A 16820-nucleotide genomic window follows, 5' to 3' on the forward strand; every position below is an offset into this window, starting at 1 on the left:
GAGTTGTAAATGCAGTCAGCGCCTGTTCCTGGGAATTATGCTGTCCTTTACCCCTCTTTGATGATTTGGTAGTGAGGGCTTTCTCATGATGTGGGTGCTGACTTCCTACAGGGGCATGTCTGTGTTGTAGATGAAGCATAGGCTGCTCGGAAGGCTTTAGATGGTTCTATTGGGGCGAAGATTAATGAAGTTAAATTAGCTAAGTCACTTAATGCACATTTTATTGAAGTTCAAGCTCTTCCGCCTATTGCAGTTAGTATGAGTAGCCTAGAATGTTACCAGTTAAATGTAGGTTACACATGAGAGAGTCCAGGGTCATTAAGAAGAATAAGAAAACAATTTTATTTGGTTATGACATTTATCATAAATGAGTATGCATTATATAGAATGTATATTTATTATACATCTGGGGACTATTCATTTAGGTTAAATGTGTGTGTGTGTGTGTGTGTGTGTGTGTGTGTGTGTGTGGTGTGTAGATATATTCTCCAAAAGGTCATTTATTGGGGGATTTGTTACCTGGGGCAGGATTATGATCTTATATGATGCTAACTCTAAGTACTTTTGTTCTGATTTTAGAAGGTATGAATAATACATGTTAGCAGCACAGTGCATATGAGAGAAAACTATAGTATCATGGAAACAATGTTCCGAACAATCTCCCATATAGAGAAGATATGTGTTAGATGCACTAGGCAAATCCTTGACTTATTTTTTTGTCAATCATAAGGTTTGAACTCTGGTCTGGGTGCTGTCCCTCAGTTCTTTAGCTCAAAGCCAGCACTCTACCACTTAAACCACAGTGCCATTTCCAGCTTTTTCAGTTTATGTGGTACTGAGGAATCAAACCCAGGGCCTCATGCTTGCAAGGCAAGCACTCTACCACTGAGCCACCTTACCAGTCCTGACATTTGTTTTTTAACTTACTGTTTATTGACCACCTAATATGTGCTACCACTTAATGCTGTAGATTGGACAGTTTTAGTTTCATGAGGTTTTGATTAGTCTCTTTGTCACAGCCCACCTTCAGTGAAACCCCATCACTCCTGTGATGACAGGATTGCATTTTCCCACTTGGAGAAAAACTGGAGGTTATAAATAAAGTCCAAGAAGTACAGAATTATTCCAAGATAAACTTTTGTTTTCTTATTGTTTTACCTATGAGATAGTTTTACAGTTGGCTTGGGGATTAGACCTGCCTTATAGAAAAACTGATTTTGGAGTCAAGATTTAAATTTCTTGGAGATGAGTTTGGTAGTGACATGTTTCCTTTTTTAATCCTGTGATACACAACACACCTACCCAGTTGATAAATTCCTCACCTACTCAACTCTACATCCTCAGCCTCTGGTTTCTGGAGCAAGATATGTTTTATAGGCCTGAATTATCACTTAACTAAGGGTCACAGTTCCTGATTACTAGTTATTTTATTGTGATCAAAACATGAAATTGACCATTTTAAGTGTCAGATTCATTAGTGTTATGTATATTCACATAGTTGTGAATTAAGTCCCCAGAATGTTTTCATTTTGTGGATCTCAAACTCTGTACACATTAAATGACTCTTTATCCAGTCTTTTTTTTCTGGTAACTACTTCAACTCTTTTGTTTTAAAAAATTGTGTGTGTGTGTGTGTGTGTGTGTGTGTGTGTGTGTGTGTGTGTGTGTGTGAGATGACACTGGGACAAGGCCTTTTGCACATGCCATCAGATCCAGCTCCTTTCTGTTGAGATGTCGTTGTTCAGATTTTTCTTCCTAGGATGGCTTGGATCCATGATCCTCCCAATATCAATCTCATATACTTAGCACGATAGGCAGGAAGTTGCTGGTGTTCAGCTAGCACTTCATGACTGCTTTATTTCACTTAGTATTATACTATGCAAGTTAAAGCAAGTGACAGGAGTTTCTTCCTTTTTAAAGCAGAATACTATTTTATGGCAGGTATAAATAACATGTTTTGTTTACATCTACTAGTAGGTTGTTTCTAATGTTTGTGAATAATGGTACTATGAACACCTAAATGAGCATAAAATCCTGCTGTTAGTTCTTTGAGATATAAACTCAAAAGCAGCTTTTGACTTCTCTTTGTTCTTTGAGTTGAAGCTCATATTAAAGAAATCATTTCCCTCTCCTTTGTAGCAGTGAACTACATGTATACTTTAATTTTTCAGTATTTCCAAAAGTTTGTTCTTTGTAATTATTAATATACATTTCATTAAAAATATTCTGTAGTTTAAAGTCCCTTTTATATTGCAGGCCGATATCATCATCTGGTTTGGGTTCGAAGACTTCTTGTTGTTGTTTTCAATAGTTTCCTGTATTTCTCCTTACATTGCCATGAGCAGTGCTACTGATTACAAAGTAAGAAGGATGGTGGGGGGAATGGGAGTAAGGAATTTCAGTAATTTTAATGTGTATGTGTCCAAAATGTTTTCCTCTGGTGGGGACACTGAAATAAATTTGTAATTTAGGTACTGTAGTTAAACATTGCTTCTAGGAAACCAGAAAACTTACTTTTCAAAATGCAAAGTAGGTCAGTCAAATGTGAAATCCCACTTGGGTGTGGGGGGCAGAGGCAGGAAGACTGAAAGTTCGACACCAACTTGGACTGCATAGACAGATCAAGGCCATTATGTGTGATGTAGAAAGAGCTCCTACCCCCATCACCCTTAAAATACAAAAGGATTTTTGATTTAATGCTACAAGAAAGCACTTTTTTTTTTTGTTTTGGTTGGTCGTGGGGCCTGAACTCTAGGCCTAGGCGCTGTCCCTCAGCTCTTCAGCTGAAATCTCGTGCTCTACCACTTGAGCCTCAGCCTCACTTCCTGCTGCTTATGTGGTGCTGAGGAATCAAACCCAGGGCCTCATGCATGCAAGGCAAGCGCTCTACCACTGAGCCACCTTCCCAGCCCCACAAATATTTTTTTCAGACTTAATCTAAGTCTTCAAAGGGGAATAAGATAGATAGATAGATAGATAGATAGATAGATAGATAGATAGATAGATAGATAGATAGATAGATAGATAGATTGAATTATTTCCTAACTCCAAGGAGAAAATATTAGTGTTGAAATTGAAGACTTGGATTTCATTTTCACACTGGAAATTTAATTTTGTATTACATTGTGTTTATGCATATTATCCACAGAAACATTAACAGCAGATTTAGATGTGTGCTTTAAACATACAGAGACAGTAACTCCTTGAGAAAATGTTCAGACAAAGAAAAGGTATTCTGTATTTTTAGGTCACAACATTGTCCTGTAGGTACTACAATAGTATTTCTTTTTGAAAGTGCTTCAATGATCATTATGAGGTCTTCTTTTCTATTTATTAGTCACATGTTAAAGAGGTATTGTGAATCAAATCTACCAAATAAAAATGTATTTTAAACACAATGGACAACTATTTTAGAACTGGATCTAGAGATAGTAGGTTTCTAGAGAGTATAATTTTTAATACCATTAAGAGATTATATTTATTCTAAAAATTATTTTAATGTGCTTTTAAAGACATTTCCATTTTCACTGAACCTATGTACATCTGTGTTTCCTCACCAGAAAAAAGCTGATGCTCAGCTATGGATTTCAGGCCTTTACCATTCTGCTTATTGGTTTGGGCAGGCAGTGATAGATGTTACCCTGTTCAATTTCATTATCATGTTAACATATGTAATCTTCTACGTAACAAAAATGAAGGGTTCTTCCATTACAAGTCGAGTTGTATTTGCTACGGTAAGGCATATTATATAAACTAACTGAAAATAAATGTTAATATTGCTAGTTTGTATAATTGAGCTGATGTCTTCATACACAAAAATGCAAAATACATGTACAATAAACTATCTTTGAATGTTTGTAATTTTAAGTTATCCCTCAAACAATATTTCATTTTTTGACTGAGATACTATTTGAATTATCTTTAGGTTGCTTATTCTTTTGGTTATTCAGCTTCTCTGATCTCCTTGACATATGTGATATCATTTACATTTTGCAAGAGGAAGAAAAACAGCAGCCTCTGGTCACTTTGCTTTTGTATTGTAAGTCCACACATATGTGTAGAAGATGGTGATTTTAAACTTTCAGTGGAATATATACACGTTTGCTTTGAGATGTGGGAAAATTTGATATACTTTGAACTCCAATATCTCAAATGTAAAATCCAGAAATTTTTGAGAGCTGACATGGTACCACAAATGAAAAATGTCACACCTGACTTGTAATGGGTTGTATTCAAATGAAGATATATACTACAATTTATTCAGTGTTCCCAGTAGACCGTGGAATGCTATACATATTCACACACAGGTAGCACTATATAAAAATCATATTATGTAATATATATGTATATACCCACACATATATAGTATATATGAAACAAATCAGTTTTGTGTTGACTTTGGTTCCATTCCAATGCATCACATGAAATATTCCAAAATCTCAAAAAAAGTCTAAAATCTAAAACATTTCTGGGTCAAGTATTCCAAATAGAAGAAACTCAAACCTGAACTTCACTATGTCTGAAGTAATATGTGTGGACTTTCTTTGTAGTTCTTTATAATCACCGTCTACTTCTGGACAGTCTTTTACTTGGACCTAAGTATACTCATTCCCAGCATGATATTGGTTCCTACCGCTTCCTTGTGTGGATATCTGTTCTTTGTGGCAGAGGTAAGGGATGCTATCATCTGTGGGAATAGGGAATACCTATAAAAGGGCATGTGGGATTTCTTTGGGATGACTAAAATATTTTGAAGTTGAACTGTAGTAATGATTACATAGCAAATTATAAAACGTCCTGATGTTGTAGACTTAAAATGAATAAATTTTGTGCCATGAAATTGAGTTTTAGTACAATTTTTTGGTGGTGGTGTTTTTGTTTTTTGTTTTTTGTTTTGTTGTTGTTATTGTTTATTTTTTGCCTGTCATGAGGCTTGAACTCAAGGCCTGGCCACTGTCTCTGACTTTCTTTGGCTCAAGGCTAGTGCCCTACCACTTGAGCTACAGCACAACTTCAGGTGTTTTTTTTTTTTTTTTTTTTCTGTTTATGTGGTACTGAGGAATCAAACTGGGGCTTTGTGCATGCTAGGCAAGCACTCTACCACTGAGCCACATTCCCAGCCCTCCTACAGTTTTTTTTTAAAAGCTTTGTCCTGTTTATGTAAAATACAGACACTGTTAAATACTATTCATTCAAATGAATATAGCTTCTAATTGAACACAACACTAACAAAGGGGAAAGGCAAAGTACCAAGGGAGAACATGCAAAGTGTTGCAGATGCATTTTGAAGTCAATTATGGAAAGTGACGTTTAAATACATTCCTAAAGGATGGGTAACAAATAAGTAGTGGGAGAGTGAAACAGGCGGTAAATGCATTCTACAGAAGTAAACAAAAGCATTAGATTTGAAAACAAATCAAAAATTGTTAGGGAGACTGAATGTGGTCAAAGTGGAGAGAAGTATACAAGAAGCCAGGGCAGGATAGCTGAAATCAAGAACACACTTTTGGGGACCCTGCACTAGCCTACACGAAATAGTTCTAAAGAATGTATGAGGTAACATTATTTGTGTTGTAGAGGAACTGGGAAGGCCTTCCATCTGTCAAAATACGTTCCTCTGAGTTTAGCAATAACAGGAATTATTGATTATAAACTTATCCCCATGGTAAAAGTGTTTGCTTTTTAAGACCTAAGTGTACATGCAAGTTGAAATAAATTTAGGTAGAACTTCCACATCTAATATCGAAGGAATGAGGTGGGTTTTTTAAAAAATTGAGTTGACTGATGAAAAAGGAATAACATAAGAAATTACTTATGAGTGCTTAGCATTGGGGAAAGACTAGTCTTTACAAATTATCTTGTATGGATATTTGGGACAAATATTTTAAACATTTAAATATTTCAATTGATTTTCAGCAAATGTTTTGGTTTTAAACCCAAGGACTTTTTGAAAATTGGAATAGAACAGACAGACATGTGTTACTTGCTCATCAAGAAACAGAACTGAACAGGAGGATTTCTTTCTTGAAGGAAAATTGCCTCCATACACCCAGCAAAATTAAACTTAATGAAGAAAAATGTTAAATATCATATTACTTAAATGTTCATCATAAAGCTGATACAATTTTCACGTAGCCATCTTTTCGGTGTTTTCAGAGATCCTACTATTACTCCAGAGAACTTTCTGAAGTAGTATCTGACGTTAGAGGAACTGATTTGCTAATCTGCCTAATAGTAAGAAATTTTTTCTATATCTCTATTATATTATTATATAATAATTATTCTATGTTATAGAATTGTAATTATATTGCAATAATATAATATGTTGTTATATAATATCTATCTATATATTATATTATTATCTATTATCTTTTGGGGTAGATATAATTTATTACAACTTTTTGATCTTGTCTGAAGTAAGCCCACTCTCAAAGTATTTTAAATATTAGTCTTAGGAATAACATTAATCAGAATGCACTTTACTCATAAGTTGCTTTGTTGAGTTGAAACTCCTTTGTACAATTACTTAACAATAAGGAGTAATAATTATAATTAAAATCTAATAAGGTCAAATGTAAATATGGTATCAGATAAAATGATGACTATCAGACATAATTTTAAATGTCAAAGTCTCTCTCTCACACACACACATATACACATCCAGAATTTGATACCGAATTTTTTGTTTACTTATCTTGTTTACTGCTTACTCCTAAATTTGAGAGAGCTTATAGAAAGTGCAACTGCAATAGATATTAAAATTTTACCTTGTAGATGAAAAGGCAAAAGGTGACTTCTAACAATGACGTATTTAGGCCAAAGAAAGCAACTACCTTTAAGTTGTGTAAATATTGTGCTAGTCATAATAACTAGCATAGACTGAAATCCTTACCCTTGGAGACTTTATGTTCTGATGAACATAGATATTAAATTAAGTAAATACAATGTAAATACATTGTGTTAAATGGATTGTTAAGAAGCGCTTGGAGAAGAACATTCTGTTAGGAAGCAGCAAGAGTGAGCTTGGCTTGTTCAAGGTCATCCCGGTATGATTTAGCAGTGAGCAAGAGGAAGGTAATAGGAAAGATAGTTAAGAGTAATAAAGTCTGGGTCACCTTATACAACTTTGAGGGATGAAGGATGCATTGCAATGCTAAACAAAGTGACATGATCAGACCTATATATGGGAAGATTAGTTGTGGTTACTGCAATGAAAGTAGATGTATAGGACATAAATATCATAACCAGGTAGGAATGTGTTGCCATAATCTAGATGTGATATAATATCCAGAACTTGGGTAAAGGTTGGAAATACTTAAGTTATGGGTAATTTTGAAGATGGAGTATATAGAATTTACTAGCAAGACTGTATGTGGGTTTTGAGCCGAAAGTAAAGAAACAAGTTCAACTAAGTTCGATTGTGATTGGATAGCTAGTTTTCTTATTCAGTTTATACCAATTCATGACTGCTATTTTATCTGAGGACAATCAAAACATCACCAGTTTTCCCTCAAGTGTTTAAATTATATTTGTAAATTTACACTTAAAGCTGTTTCTCTTTTCTCCTAGCCTTTCTTCCAGACTTTGGTATTTATTTTTGTACTAAGATGGATGGAACTAAAATATGGAAAGAAAGTAATACGAAAGGATCCTATTTTCAGGTAGCAATAATACTTAATTCCATATTTAATGTCATAGTTGAATATTCCTAGATAGTGTATGATTGACTTATCAATATGGATTGATATTTACAATGTAGATTGTGTGATACTAGGTATTATGGGTATCAGTGGGTTTTTTTCTTACAGCCAAGAAATAGAACTCTCAAAAATATTAGTGTCACTAAGCTGCTGAGGGAAAGTTTTAGTTTCTCAAAAATGGTATCTAACTGAATGTGCTATTCTCCCATCCAAGGTAGTATATGCCCTTAAACAGAAGAGATTTGGCTTAGCTACAGAGTTCAGAGTATTTCACAGAGAGGGATTCTGGAAAGAGTGCACAACAAAACAAATTTCTGATGTGATTAAGTTTGACTTAAGATAGGCAAAGGAAATGAAAATGAGTTGAATTTTCAATAGGAAGTAGCAGTACTTGTAATAAGCTCAAAAGAGTTTGAGATGCTTACAAGAAGAATGACAGAAACACCAAGAAGGGATTTCTAGCTAGCAGGATGGAAGTTATTCTCAAAAGCCTAAGCAACATTGATATAGCCATAATCAGGAGTTATTTATTGAGGGAGAGGACATGGTAAAATCACATGGACACTGACTTTTGATATACTTTTGACAACTAAATTTTTTTTTTATTTTTTTTATTATGAAAATACTATACAGAGTGGTTACAATTACATGGGCAAGATAATGAGTACATTTCTTATCAAGCATTGTAGCCTACTCCTTTGTTTCCCCTTCCCATCCCTTCCCATCCTCCTCCTGCCCCCCCACCCAATCCTCTCCATTCCCCCCCTTCCCCCCCACCCCCGCAACAAAGTTGTAAAGTTTGTTTTCAACATAACGACTTGTATATCTCATTGTTGCAATGGGTCCACCTGTATCCCTATTTAAACGATTTGTTTTTCCCCTTCCCCTCCACAAATTATACCAACATCAAATACAGTGAAAGCAAGGGTTATACTGTGGGGGAGGGACATACAAAGCAACAAAGAAATAATCTTATAAATGCGTTAGAAACAATCACATGAAAGAAAAAAAAAATTTGAATACATATCTTAGGGTTCATTTTCCTAACATCATCTTATCTGACCTTTTCCGCTTGACTCATACATATACTAGATATTGTAAATAAGGGAAACCAGGGGACCTATGTTTCTTTGGGCCTGGCTTACTTCACTTAATATAATTTTTTCCAAGTCTTTCAATTTCCTAACAAATAGGGTAATGTCATTCTTTCTGATGGAGGCATAGAATTCCATTTGCCACATTTTCTTGATCCATTCATGTACTGAGGGGCATCTAGGTTGGTTCCATATCTTAGCTATAGTAAATAATGCTGCAATCAACATAGTCGTGCTGGTAGCTTTAGTGTGGTCTTGTTTGTAAACATTTGGGTAAATGCCCAAAAGTGGGATTGCTGGGTCGTAGGGGAGCTCTATGTGGAATCTTTTGAGGAACCTCCATACTCCTTTCCAAAGTGGTTGAACAAGTTTACTTGACAACTAAAAATTGACATGCAGCATATTCCATTTTTTCCACAGAATTGCTCCCCAAAGTCGAGATGTTCACCCAAATCCAGAAGAAATTGTGGATGAAGATGAAGATGTTCAAGCAGAAAGAACAAGGACATCAACTGCCCTGACAGTTTCAAACTTAAATGAGGTAGAAAAGCAAATGTAAAATAGGTGCTACTAGAAATATCCAAGAATTTCCCAAAATAGAGTTTGATAGATTGGTGGTTTTTTTTTTTTCTTTTGTTGGTCATGGGGCCTGAACTCTGGGTCTGGGCACTGTCCCTCAGCTCTTCAGCTCAAGGCTAGTGCTCTCCCATTTGAGCCACAGCGCCACTTCCAGCTTTTTCTGCTTATGTGGTGCTAAGGAATCGAACCCAGGCCCTCATGCATGTAAGGCAAACTCTCTACCACTGAGCCACCTTCCCAGCCCTTGATAGATTGTTTTAAGTTTGCTTCGTGTGTGTGTGTGTGTGTGTGTGTGTGTGTGTGTGTGTGTGTGTGTGTGTGTCTGTGTGCGTGTGTCTGTGTGTTTGTGTCTGTGTGTGTAAGAGAGATGATCTTGGGATATGAACTCAGACTGGGTGCTGTCCCTAAGCTTTTGCCCTCAAGGCTACTGCACAACCACTTGAACTTCAGCTCTGCTTCTGCCTTTTTTTTTTTTGTCAGTTATGGGGTTTGAACTCTGGGCCTGAGCGCTGTCCCTCAGCTCTTCAGCTCAAGGCTAGCCCTCTACCACTTGAGCCACAGCGCCATTTCTGATTTTCTTGTGGTTTATTGGAGATAAGATTTTCACGGCCTTTCCTGCCCAGGCTGGCTTTGAACTGTGATCTTCAGATCTCGGCCTCCTAAGTAGCTAGGATTACAGGAGTGAGCCACCAGCACCTGGCTGCTTCTGCCTTTGTGGTGGAGATGACTCATAGGGACTTTCCTCAGCCAGCTGGGTTTGAAACACAATCATTAGATCTCAGCCTTCTTAGTAGTTGGGATTACAGACTCAAGCCTGGCAGTTTGGTATGTTTTTATTCTTTAAATACACATACACTTCTTTGGGAGTGTCCTAGAAACTAAAAGGACACAAGACATAATGGTTATCTTCTTTTTTTTTTTTTGAGGTTTTATAATGAGTGCTACAATTTTCAGTCTAAACAAGACCTCATGAGCTGAAGAATTTGAATGAGATTTGATATACAGTGTTGAGCAGAGATTAAGATTTTAAGAGTTCTTATTTTATTTAACACTAATGCTGTGATTAATGTTGAGGTTAGACACTGCTATTCTGGCAGGGATCTGCCTTCCATGAAACCAGGCTGCTTTCTCCTGTTGATATCAATGCCACCTCTGTGTTCAAAACTTTAGAGGAAAACCATGCTGTCATCTTTTCTAGAAGCCAATCATAATTGCCAGCAGTCTACATAAAGCGTATGCAGTTCAGAAGAAAAGATGCTTTACAAAGTCAAAGAAGAAAATAGCAACCAGAAATATCTCTTTCTGTGTTAACAAAGGTTTGGAGTGATTGTTTATAAAATAATCTTTTTTAAAAAATAAACTTTCATTTTCAGAAGTACTCATGGAATATTTATGCCTTAGGCATCATTTTGCTTGTTGAAGCCTTCATTCATTTCTTCACCCAGCATATGTTTTTTTGAGTGTGTTAGGAACTGGTTTGGACTCTGAGACTCTAATAATGAAGGAATTTGGACAATTTCCTAGTTTTATTTTTGTATTTTACATTCCAGGAGGGGTCCTGTGAATATGATAAATTATAAAAATGTATCAAGTATTATATAAGTCATTAAGCATTGAAATATAAGAAGTGACATAAATGACTTGCAGCTGTTTGGTCAGAGTCTAGACAGGGTGTTTTTGAACAGTGCCATAGAAGTCTAGATGTGGGTGAAAATAAAGTGCTAGCTACATGAGCACCCTAAGAATCAAGGGCACTCAAGGAGGAATCTCAGTGAGCATAGCAACACTTCTGGAGTATTTGGATCTCAAAAAAAAAAAGAGTCTAATGGATGTGCCTTTGAATGGAATGGATAAAACCAAAGAGGAAGGCAGGCTAGATTATATACAGATTTAAACAATTTTAAACAATAAAAAATACATAGTTTATATACCAAGGTGGTGGAATGCCATTGGGAGTAGAGGACTTGTGACATCTTTTAGCTAAGATTTTGAAAAGATCACACATTGGCTACTCATGAATTTGGAAAGGGGGTCGGTTATATCAGTTAGGTGAAAAGTCATAGTAGTTTTAGCACAGGTGGTTGAATCTGGGGGTGAATGTTTCTGATTTCTGAAGTTCAGGATCACTTACTTATATATTCAGTGCAGGAGTCGCCTACTAGAGAAAACATGGGTACATTTCTAGATGAAGCAAGAAATCTCATGATCTCTTGGCATCAAATTTGTATGTCTTTTGCCAGTATTTTATTAAGTTATAAAGACTTAAGAATATATTTCCATGACATGAAGTCCATTACACATTATGAATTTGAAAATGACATTCTCAGACATGGGCACAGAGAAGAAATCTTCAGATTCCATGCAAGAAGTAAATTTATGTAAATCAGTATTTTTACTTGTAATACTGAGATTCTGATTTTTTTCCTTTCAGGTGAAATTTTGGGATTGCTAGGACCCAATGGGGCTGGTAAATCTTCCTCCATTAGGATGATTGCTGGGATCACAAAGCCAACAGCTGGAGAGGTAATAAAAAGAAAACAAAGGGCTTCCATTTCTCAAGTAGAAATTCATGATAAATACAAAGACTATCCATCTGTATAAGGTTGTACTTCCTTTGGTCTTTATACAAATGTTTTTCCTCTTTTATTGATTTTGCTGGGCATGTAATCGTTGATAAAAGGAGTTGAAATGTCATCAGATGCCAAGTACCTTTTGTTCATCAGATCTTTTCAGGAACTACTTGAAGGGAGAAACCCTATATCAGTAGATTACATTGTCTTCTGTAATAAATATACAGCAATTTCCAGCCTGTGCTTTTGATGTAACATTGAGGTACTTACCAGCTGCAGGTCAGTTTCATGATAAATTGTGCATCTGGAGAAAAGGTCAAACATCTTTCTAAAGCCTTTTCATTTTGTAGGTGGAACTGAAAGGATTCAGGTCCGTCGCAGGTGACCAGGGAAATAACACAGTCAGCTTCCTGGGCTACTGTCCTCAGGAGAACGTGCTGTGGCCACTCCTGACGACGAAAGATCACCTGGAGGTGTATGCCGCTGTAAAAGGACTGCAGAAAGGGGAGGCTGCCATTGCCATTTCACGGTATGGCAGGGAGGTCCTGTAGTCCCTTTGTGTGCAGAAGCAGGGTGCCTTGTTCGATTGATGATGAATCTCTGTGAATGGGAGGCTGAGAAGGGAACATTAGTGGTAGAACATGGATGGTAGAACAGCATCCTGGATGAGGAGGCTTACAGAGTTAATGTTTAAAATAGCTGACAAGGAATAAGAGAATATAATTATGAATGAATAATCATTTATTTTTTCTAGTGAAAGATTATCTGGAAATGGAATCACCATTTTCACTTTCTAATTCAGAATTCAGACTTTTCTTGGAAGCTTTTTTGTTGTTGTTGGTCATGAGACTTGAACTGAGAGTCTGGCTGGATACACAAAACCACTGACCCACAGCTACACTTCCAGTTTTCTGGTAGTTAGTTTGAGTGAAGAGTCTCATGAACTTTCTTGCCCTGATTGGCTTTGTACAGTGATCCCCTCATATCTTGGCCTCCGGAGTAGCTAGGAATAAAGGCATGAGCCACCAGTGCCTAGCTTCTTTAAAACCTTTCTATTAGATGAAAAATATGTCGTGTTACAAAATAGTTATTTTTCTTTCGTCATGACATAGAATTTGGGAAAATACTTCCAAGCTTCCTTTCGGTGCTGTTATAGTTATATATGCTTGCATTTACAAAAAATCCTCTATTAACCTGGTATTCTCATCCTGTTATTTTTTTAAAAAAATCAGATTAGTGAATGATTTCAGGCTACATGATCAGCTGAATGTTCCAGTGCAGAAATTGGCTACTGGGGCCGCAAGAAAGGTATGTGTTCTACTTGATACTTGTCTGAAGGCTGGCCTCAGAAATGCCCCTGAAGCAAACAGGGGCATTTCTGTTCATTACAGCTGTGTTTTGTGCTGAGTATCTTGGGAGATTCACCTATCCTGCTTCTGGATGAACCTTCAATTGGCATAGATCTAACAGAGCAGCAACAAATGTGGTGAGTATTGTAGGAATCCTCAGACCCTTGAGTATCAACATTATGGGAAGTTACATCCATAAACTGATTTTGGAATACCAGTCATCAAACCCATTGGTTCTTGATTCAGTACAGATTGTGTTAATCAGCTGCTCTAGTTGGTTTTTGACTATCCCTAGAATGTGGTGCTTTTGAGTGATGGTAGAAAGTTTGGGGCCTAGTGTGGGGAAGTGAGGTCAGATGGAGAGATAACCCTTGAAGGATATTGGGATTCTGGGTCCTCTTCTCTTTCTTCTTGTTTCTTGGCTATCACCCACATGCTCGCCAACATGGAGTTCTGCTTTAACACAGCCCATGTGATGTAATCAACTAACCATGTCCTTTAGCCTCTAGAATTATGGGCCAAAATAAAGTATTCCTTCTTTTAGGTTGATTCTTACGGATATCTTGTCACTGTGACAGTCATTCCATCAGCTACTGGTATAACAAATCACTGAGACCATCAACTTACAAAGAGGAAAGGTTCATTTAGTTCATGTTCAATGGTGCTGTTGTTTTGAGCCTGTGGCAAGGCAAGCACATCATGGCAGCAGCACACAGCAGAGCAAAACAGGTCCCTTCATAAGCCAGAGATCAAACTAGTGAGGACTCGTGGTCCCACAGTCTTGTAGCATCTGCCCCAAAGTGACCTAAAGACCTCCCATTAGGACCCACCTCTTAAAAGAACCACCACCCTAGAGACCAAGTCTTTTAACACATGGGTCTTTAGGAGATATTAAGATCCAGACTATAGTTGAAGTAATTAATATTAAACAAAAATTTAACAGATAATGATCTAATCCTTATCACATTCCTCTAGTACTTAGGTTTAAAAACTACTCTTAAGGATTTTGCAGGAATTTTTTAGGTATTTTAGGTATTAACTTTGCTTCTTTTGTGACTGAGATATCTACAACTCTTCATTTTCTTCTTGTATTCCTAAAGAATGTTAACTTGCTGATGTAACATCCCAATTTCTTTCTCCCCCTTTTATTTGCCAAAAATATTTACCCAATTCAACAGATTCCAAATTCTTATGTCTGAATTACTCTTTGGACTAATAACATCTTAAATCCAGTTGTGAATTAGTGACCATTCAGTGTTTTTTCCAGTTTAAAGAGAATCTTTGTTGTGGAAGTTCATGTAAAAATAGAAAGATCATTTATTAATTCATTATGCTCATCACTTAGTTCTAAGAGCCATCACTAAGAAGACCATCCATATCTATATCTCCATCCACTTCCTTTCTTGTTTTCTAATTGTTTTGAAGGAAATACATATTTCAATGAATATTTCCAAAAGCGTCTACTTAACCAAATACAGTGCCATTCGTTCATCTGAAAAATACTGGAACCTTTTTTCACATTACCAAAAAGTCTTTGATTTTTGAATTAAAGTCTGTACATGACTCACAAATTATTTTATATATGAAATTCCCACCCCCCTCTCTTATTGTTGTTCTGCACTTTTTTATTTTGCATGCTATTCATTTCTCAACTCACTTCAGGCAGACTATTCGGACAGCTGTTAAAACCACAGAACAATGTATTCTCCTGACTACCCACAACCTGACTGAGGCTGAGGCTCTCTGTGACCGGGTGGCCATCATGGTTTCTGGAAAGCTGAGGTGGGTGTCTCTCCAGAATGCTTATGTTGCACCAAAAATGAAACTCTGGAGGAAAAAGCAACTCACTATGAGCATCTAGCACCTTTTTTTTTTTTTTTGGCTTCTTTACTGATACTCTCCTACCTCCTTGGAAATTAAAGAATAGTACCAAAAAAAGTAAGGAGAAGCCAGGAGTGGTGATTCACACCAATAATCTTAGCTATGTGGGAGGTGGACATCAGAAGGATGATGGTTCAAAGCCAGCCTTGGCAAAGAGTTCACAAGATTTCATTTCTACCAATTAAAAACTAGGCTTGGTGACAAGTCCCTACCATCCCAACTATTCAGGAAATATAAACAAGAGGGTTATAATCCAGGCCACCTACACAAAACTTGAGACCCAATTTGAAAAATATGAAGAGCTTAAAGGGTTGGGGTTGTGGCTGAAGTGCTAGAGAGCCTGCCTAGCAAGTTTGAGGTCTTAAGTTCATAAAAAAAAACCTCAGTACTGCCAAAACAAATATTAAGGACAGTATTTTTTTCTTTCATGTTCTTCATCTTGCTCATAGATGCATCGGCACCATCCCACACCTGAAAAGGAAATTTGGCAAGGAGTACATTCTAGAAGTAAAAGTGAAGGAGGCTACTCAAGTACCATCAGTCCACATGGAGATTGTGAAGCTTTTCCCACAGGCTGCAAAACAAGAAAGGTAAAAAGAACTTTTGACTGCAGAGAGGGAAGGATGCTTTGACACATTGTGGATTCTCCTTTGTTCTGTGAAAAATACTTCCGACCTCAAAAAGTGAGTTGTTGATTTCTCTAGATTATAAGGAATTTGTGAGCTACCCAAAAAGCTATGATCTCACCCCTGTCCCACCAATACAGGAAACAAACATCAATTGAGATAAAGGGTCTCCACTTAATGGAATTCACCTGCTTCAAATGGGGCATAACAAGGACTTGTGTGTGTGTCCGTGTGTGTGTGTACACAATATGTGTTCATTTATATAAGTCTGCATTACCAGAGGGAGAGCAAGAAGATGGAAACATGTACTGACTTTACAATTCCTTAGAAGGATAAGTACATCAGCAAAATGAGGCATAAAGATTACTATTTCTATTTTAGCACAATATAAATTTAATAGATATCTATGGTATATGTCAGTACACAAAACACAATCCTGCTCTGAAGAGAAGCCAGTCTTGCAGCTCTGATTAGTCTTATGGCCACCTGGAAGAGCTATTATTTGGATTGATATAAGAATAGAGCATGAATTGGTACAGGCAGAAGTAGCACAGGCAAATGAGATTTATAAATCAATACTTCTGGCTCTTAGAGCCAGAGAAGTTTTTTAAGTCTTCCAAGTTCTTCCTCTATTGTTTTTTCCCATCCCCCTCACCTCATATCTCTTACAAATTAGCTTTTTTCTCTCAAGATTGAATTCTTATTTGAGATTAGTTCAATTCTGAACTAATTAGAACTAATCAAATTTGAGCTAATCAAAGAGAATCGTATACAATGTCTGTTTACAATAAGTAAATGGTTTGCACAAGCTGAACTTAAAAGTACTCACACTATATCATTGCTAGAAACGTCTGAGACAACTAGTAACCAAAAGTCTTGTAATATGTTTTCCACTAGTGGATAATTTGGTCTCATATTTAAGCTATACATTAGTTTGTATCAAATTTTATTTTAAAAAGGCAATTGATATTGTCATATTTATTTTTATGCTCATCTTCACCCTGGGAAATGCAGAGTTGAG

General features: G+C 36.5%; 1 protein-coding gene across 12 annotated transcripts in view; it reads left to right on the forward strand.

The window, feature by feature from the left end:
* The window catches only part of Abca6 (ATP binding cassette subfamily A member 6), a 57021-nt gene that overhangs the window by 37330 nt on the left and 2871 nt on the right, over window positions 1-16820 (forward strand). For 10 of the 12 annotated variants that reach the window (XM_042702621.1, XM_042702615.1, XM_042702617.1 and 7 more), the window contains 14 exons: window positions 2257-2361; window positions 3561-3734; window positions 3926-4039; window positions 4551-4670; window positions 6157-6234; window positions 7570-7661; window positions 9215-9335; window positions 10572-10689; window positions 11805-11896; window positions 12294-12472; window positions 13176-13251; window positions 13335-13429; window positions 14955-15074; window positions 15623-15763. In XM_042702621.1, coding sequence (XP_042558555.1) covers window positions 2257-2361; window positions 3561-3734; window positions 3926-4039; window positions 4551-4670; window positions 6157-6234; window positions 7570-7661; window positions 9215-9335; window positions 10572-10689; window positions 11805-11896; window positions 12294-12472; window positions 13176-13251; window positions 13335-13429; window positions 14955-15074; window positions 15623-15763 — 1625 coding nt within the window. Of the gene's footprint in view, window positions 1-2256; window positions 2362-3560; window positions 3735-3925; window positions 4040-4550; window positions 4671-6156; window positions 6235-7569; window positions 7662-9214; window positions 9336-10571; window positions 10690-11804; window positions 12473-13175; window positions 13252-13334; window positions 13430-14954; window positions 15075-15622; window positions 15764-16820 lie in introns of those variants that run through there. The other 2 variants (XM_042702625.1, XM_042702624.1) reach the window with 2 other exon arrangements.

Source organism: Dipodomys spectabilis, unplaced genomic scaffold, assembly GCF_019054845.1.
Source record: "Dipodomys spectabilis isolate Male_0828 unplaced genomic scaffold, ASM1905484v1 ptg000329l, whole genome shotgun sequence".
Lineage (NCBI taxonomy): Eukaryota > Metazoa > Chordata > Mammalia > Rodentia > Heteromyidae > Dipodomys > Dipodomys spectabilis.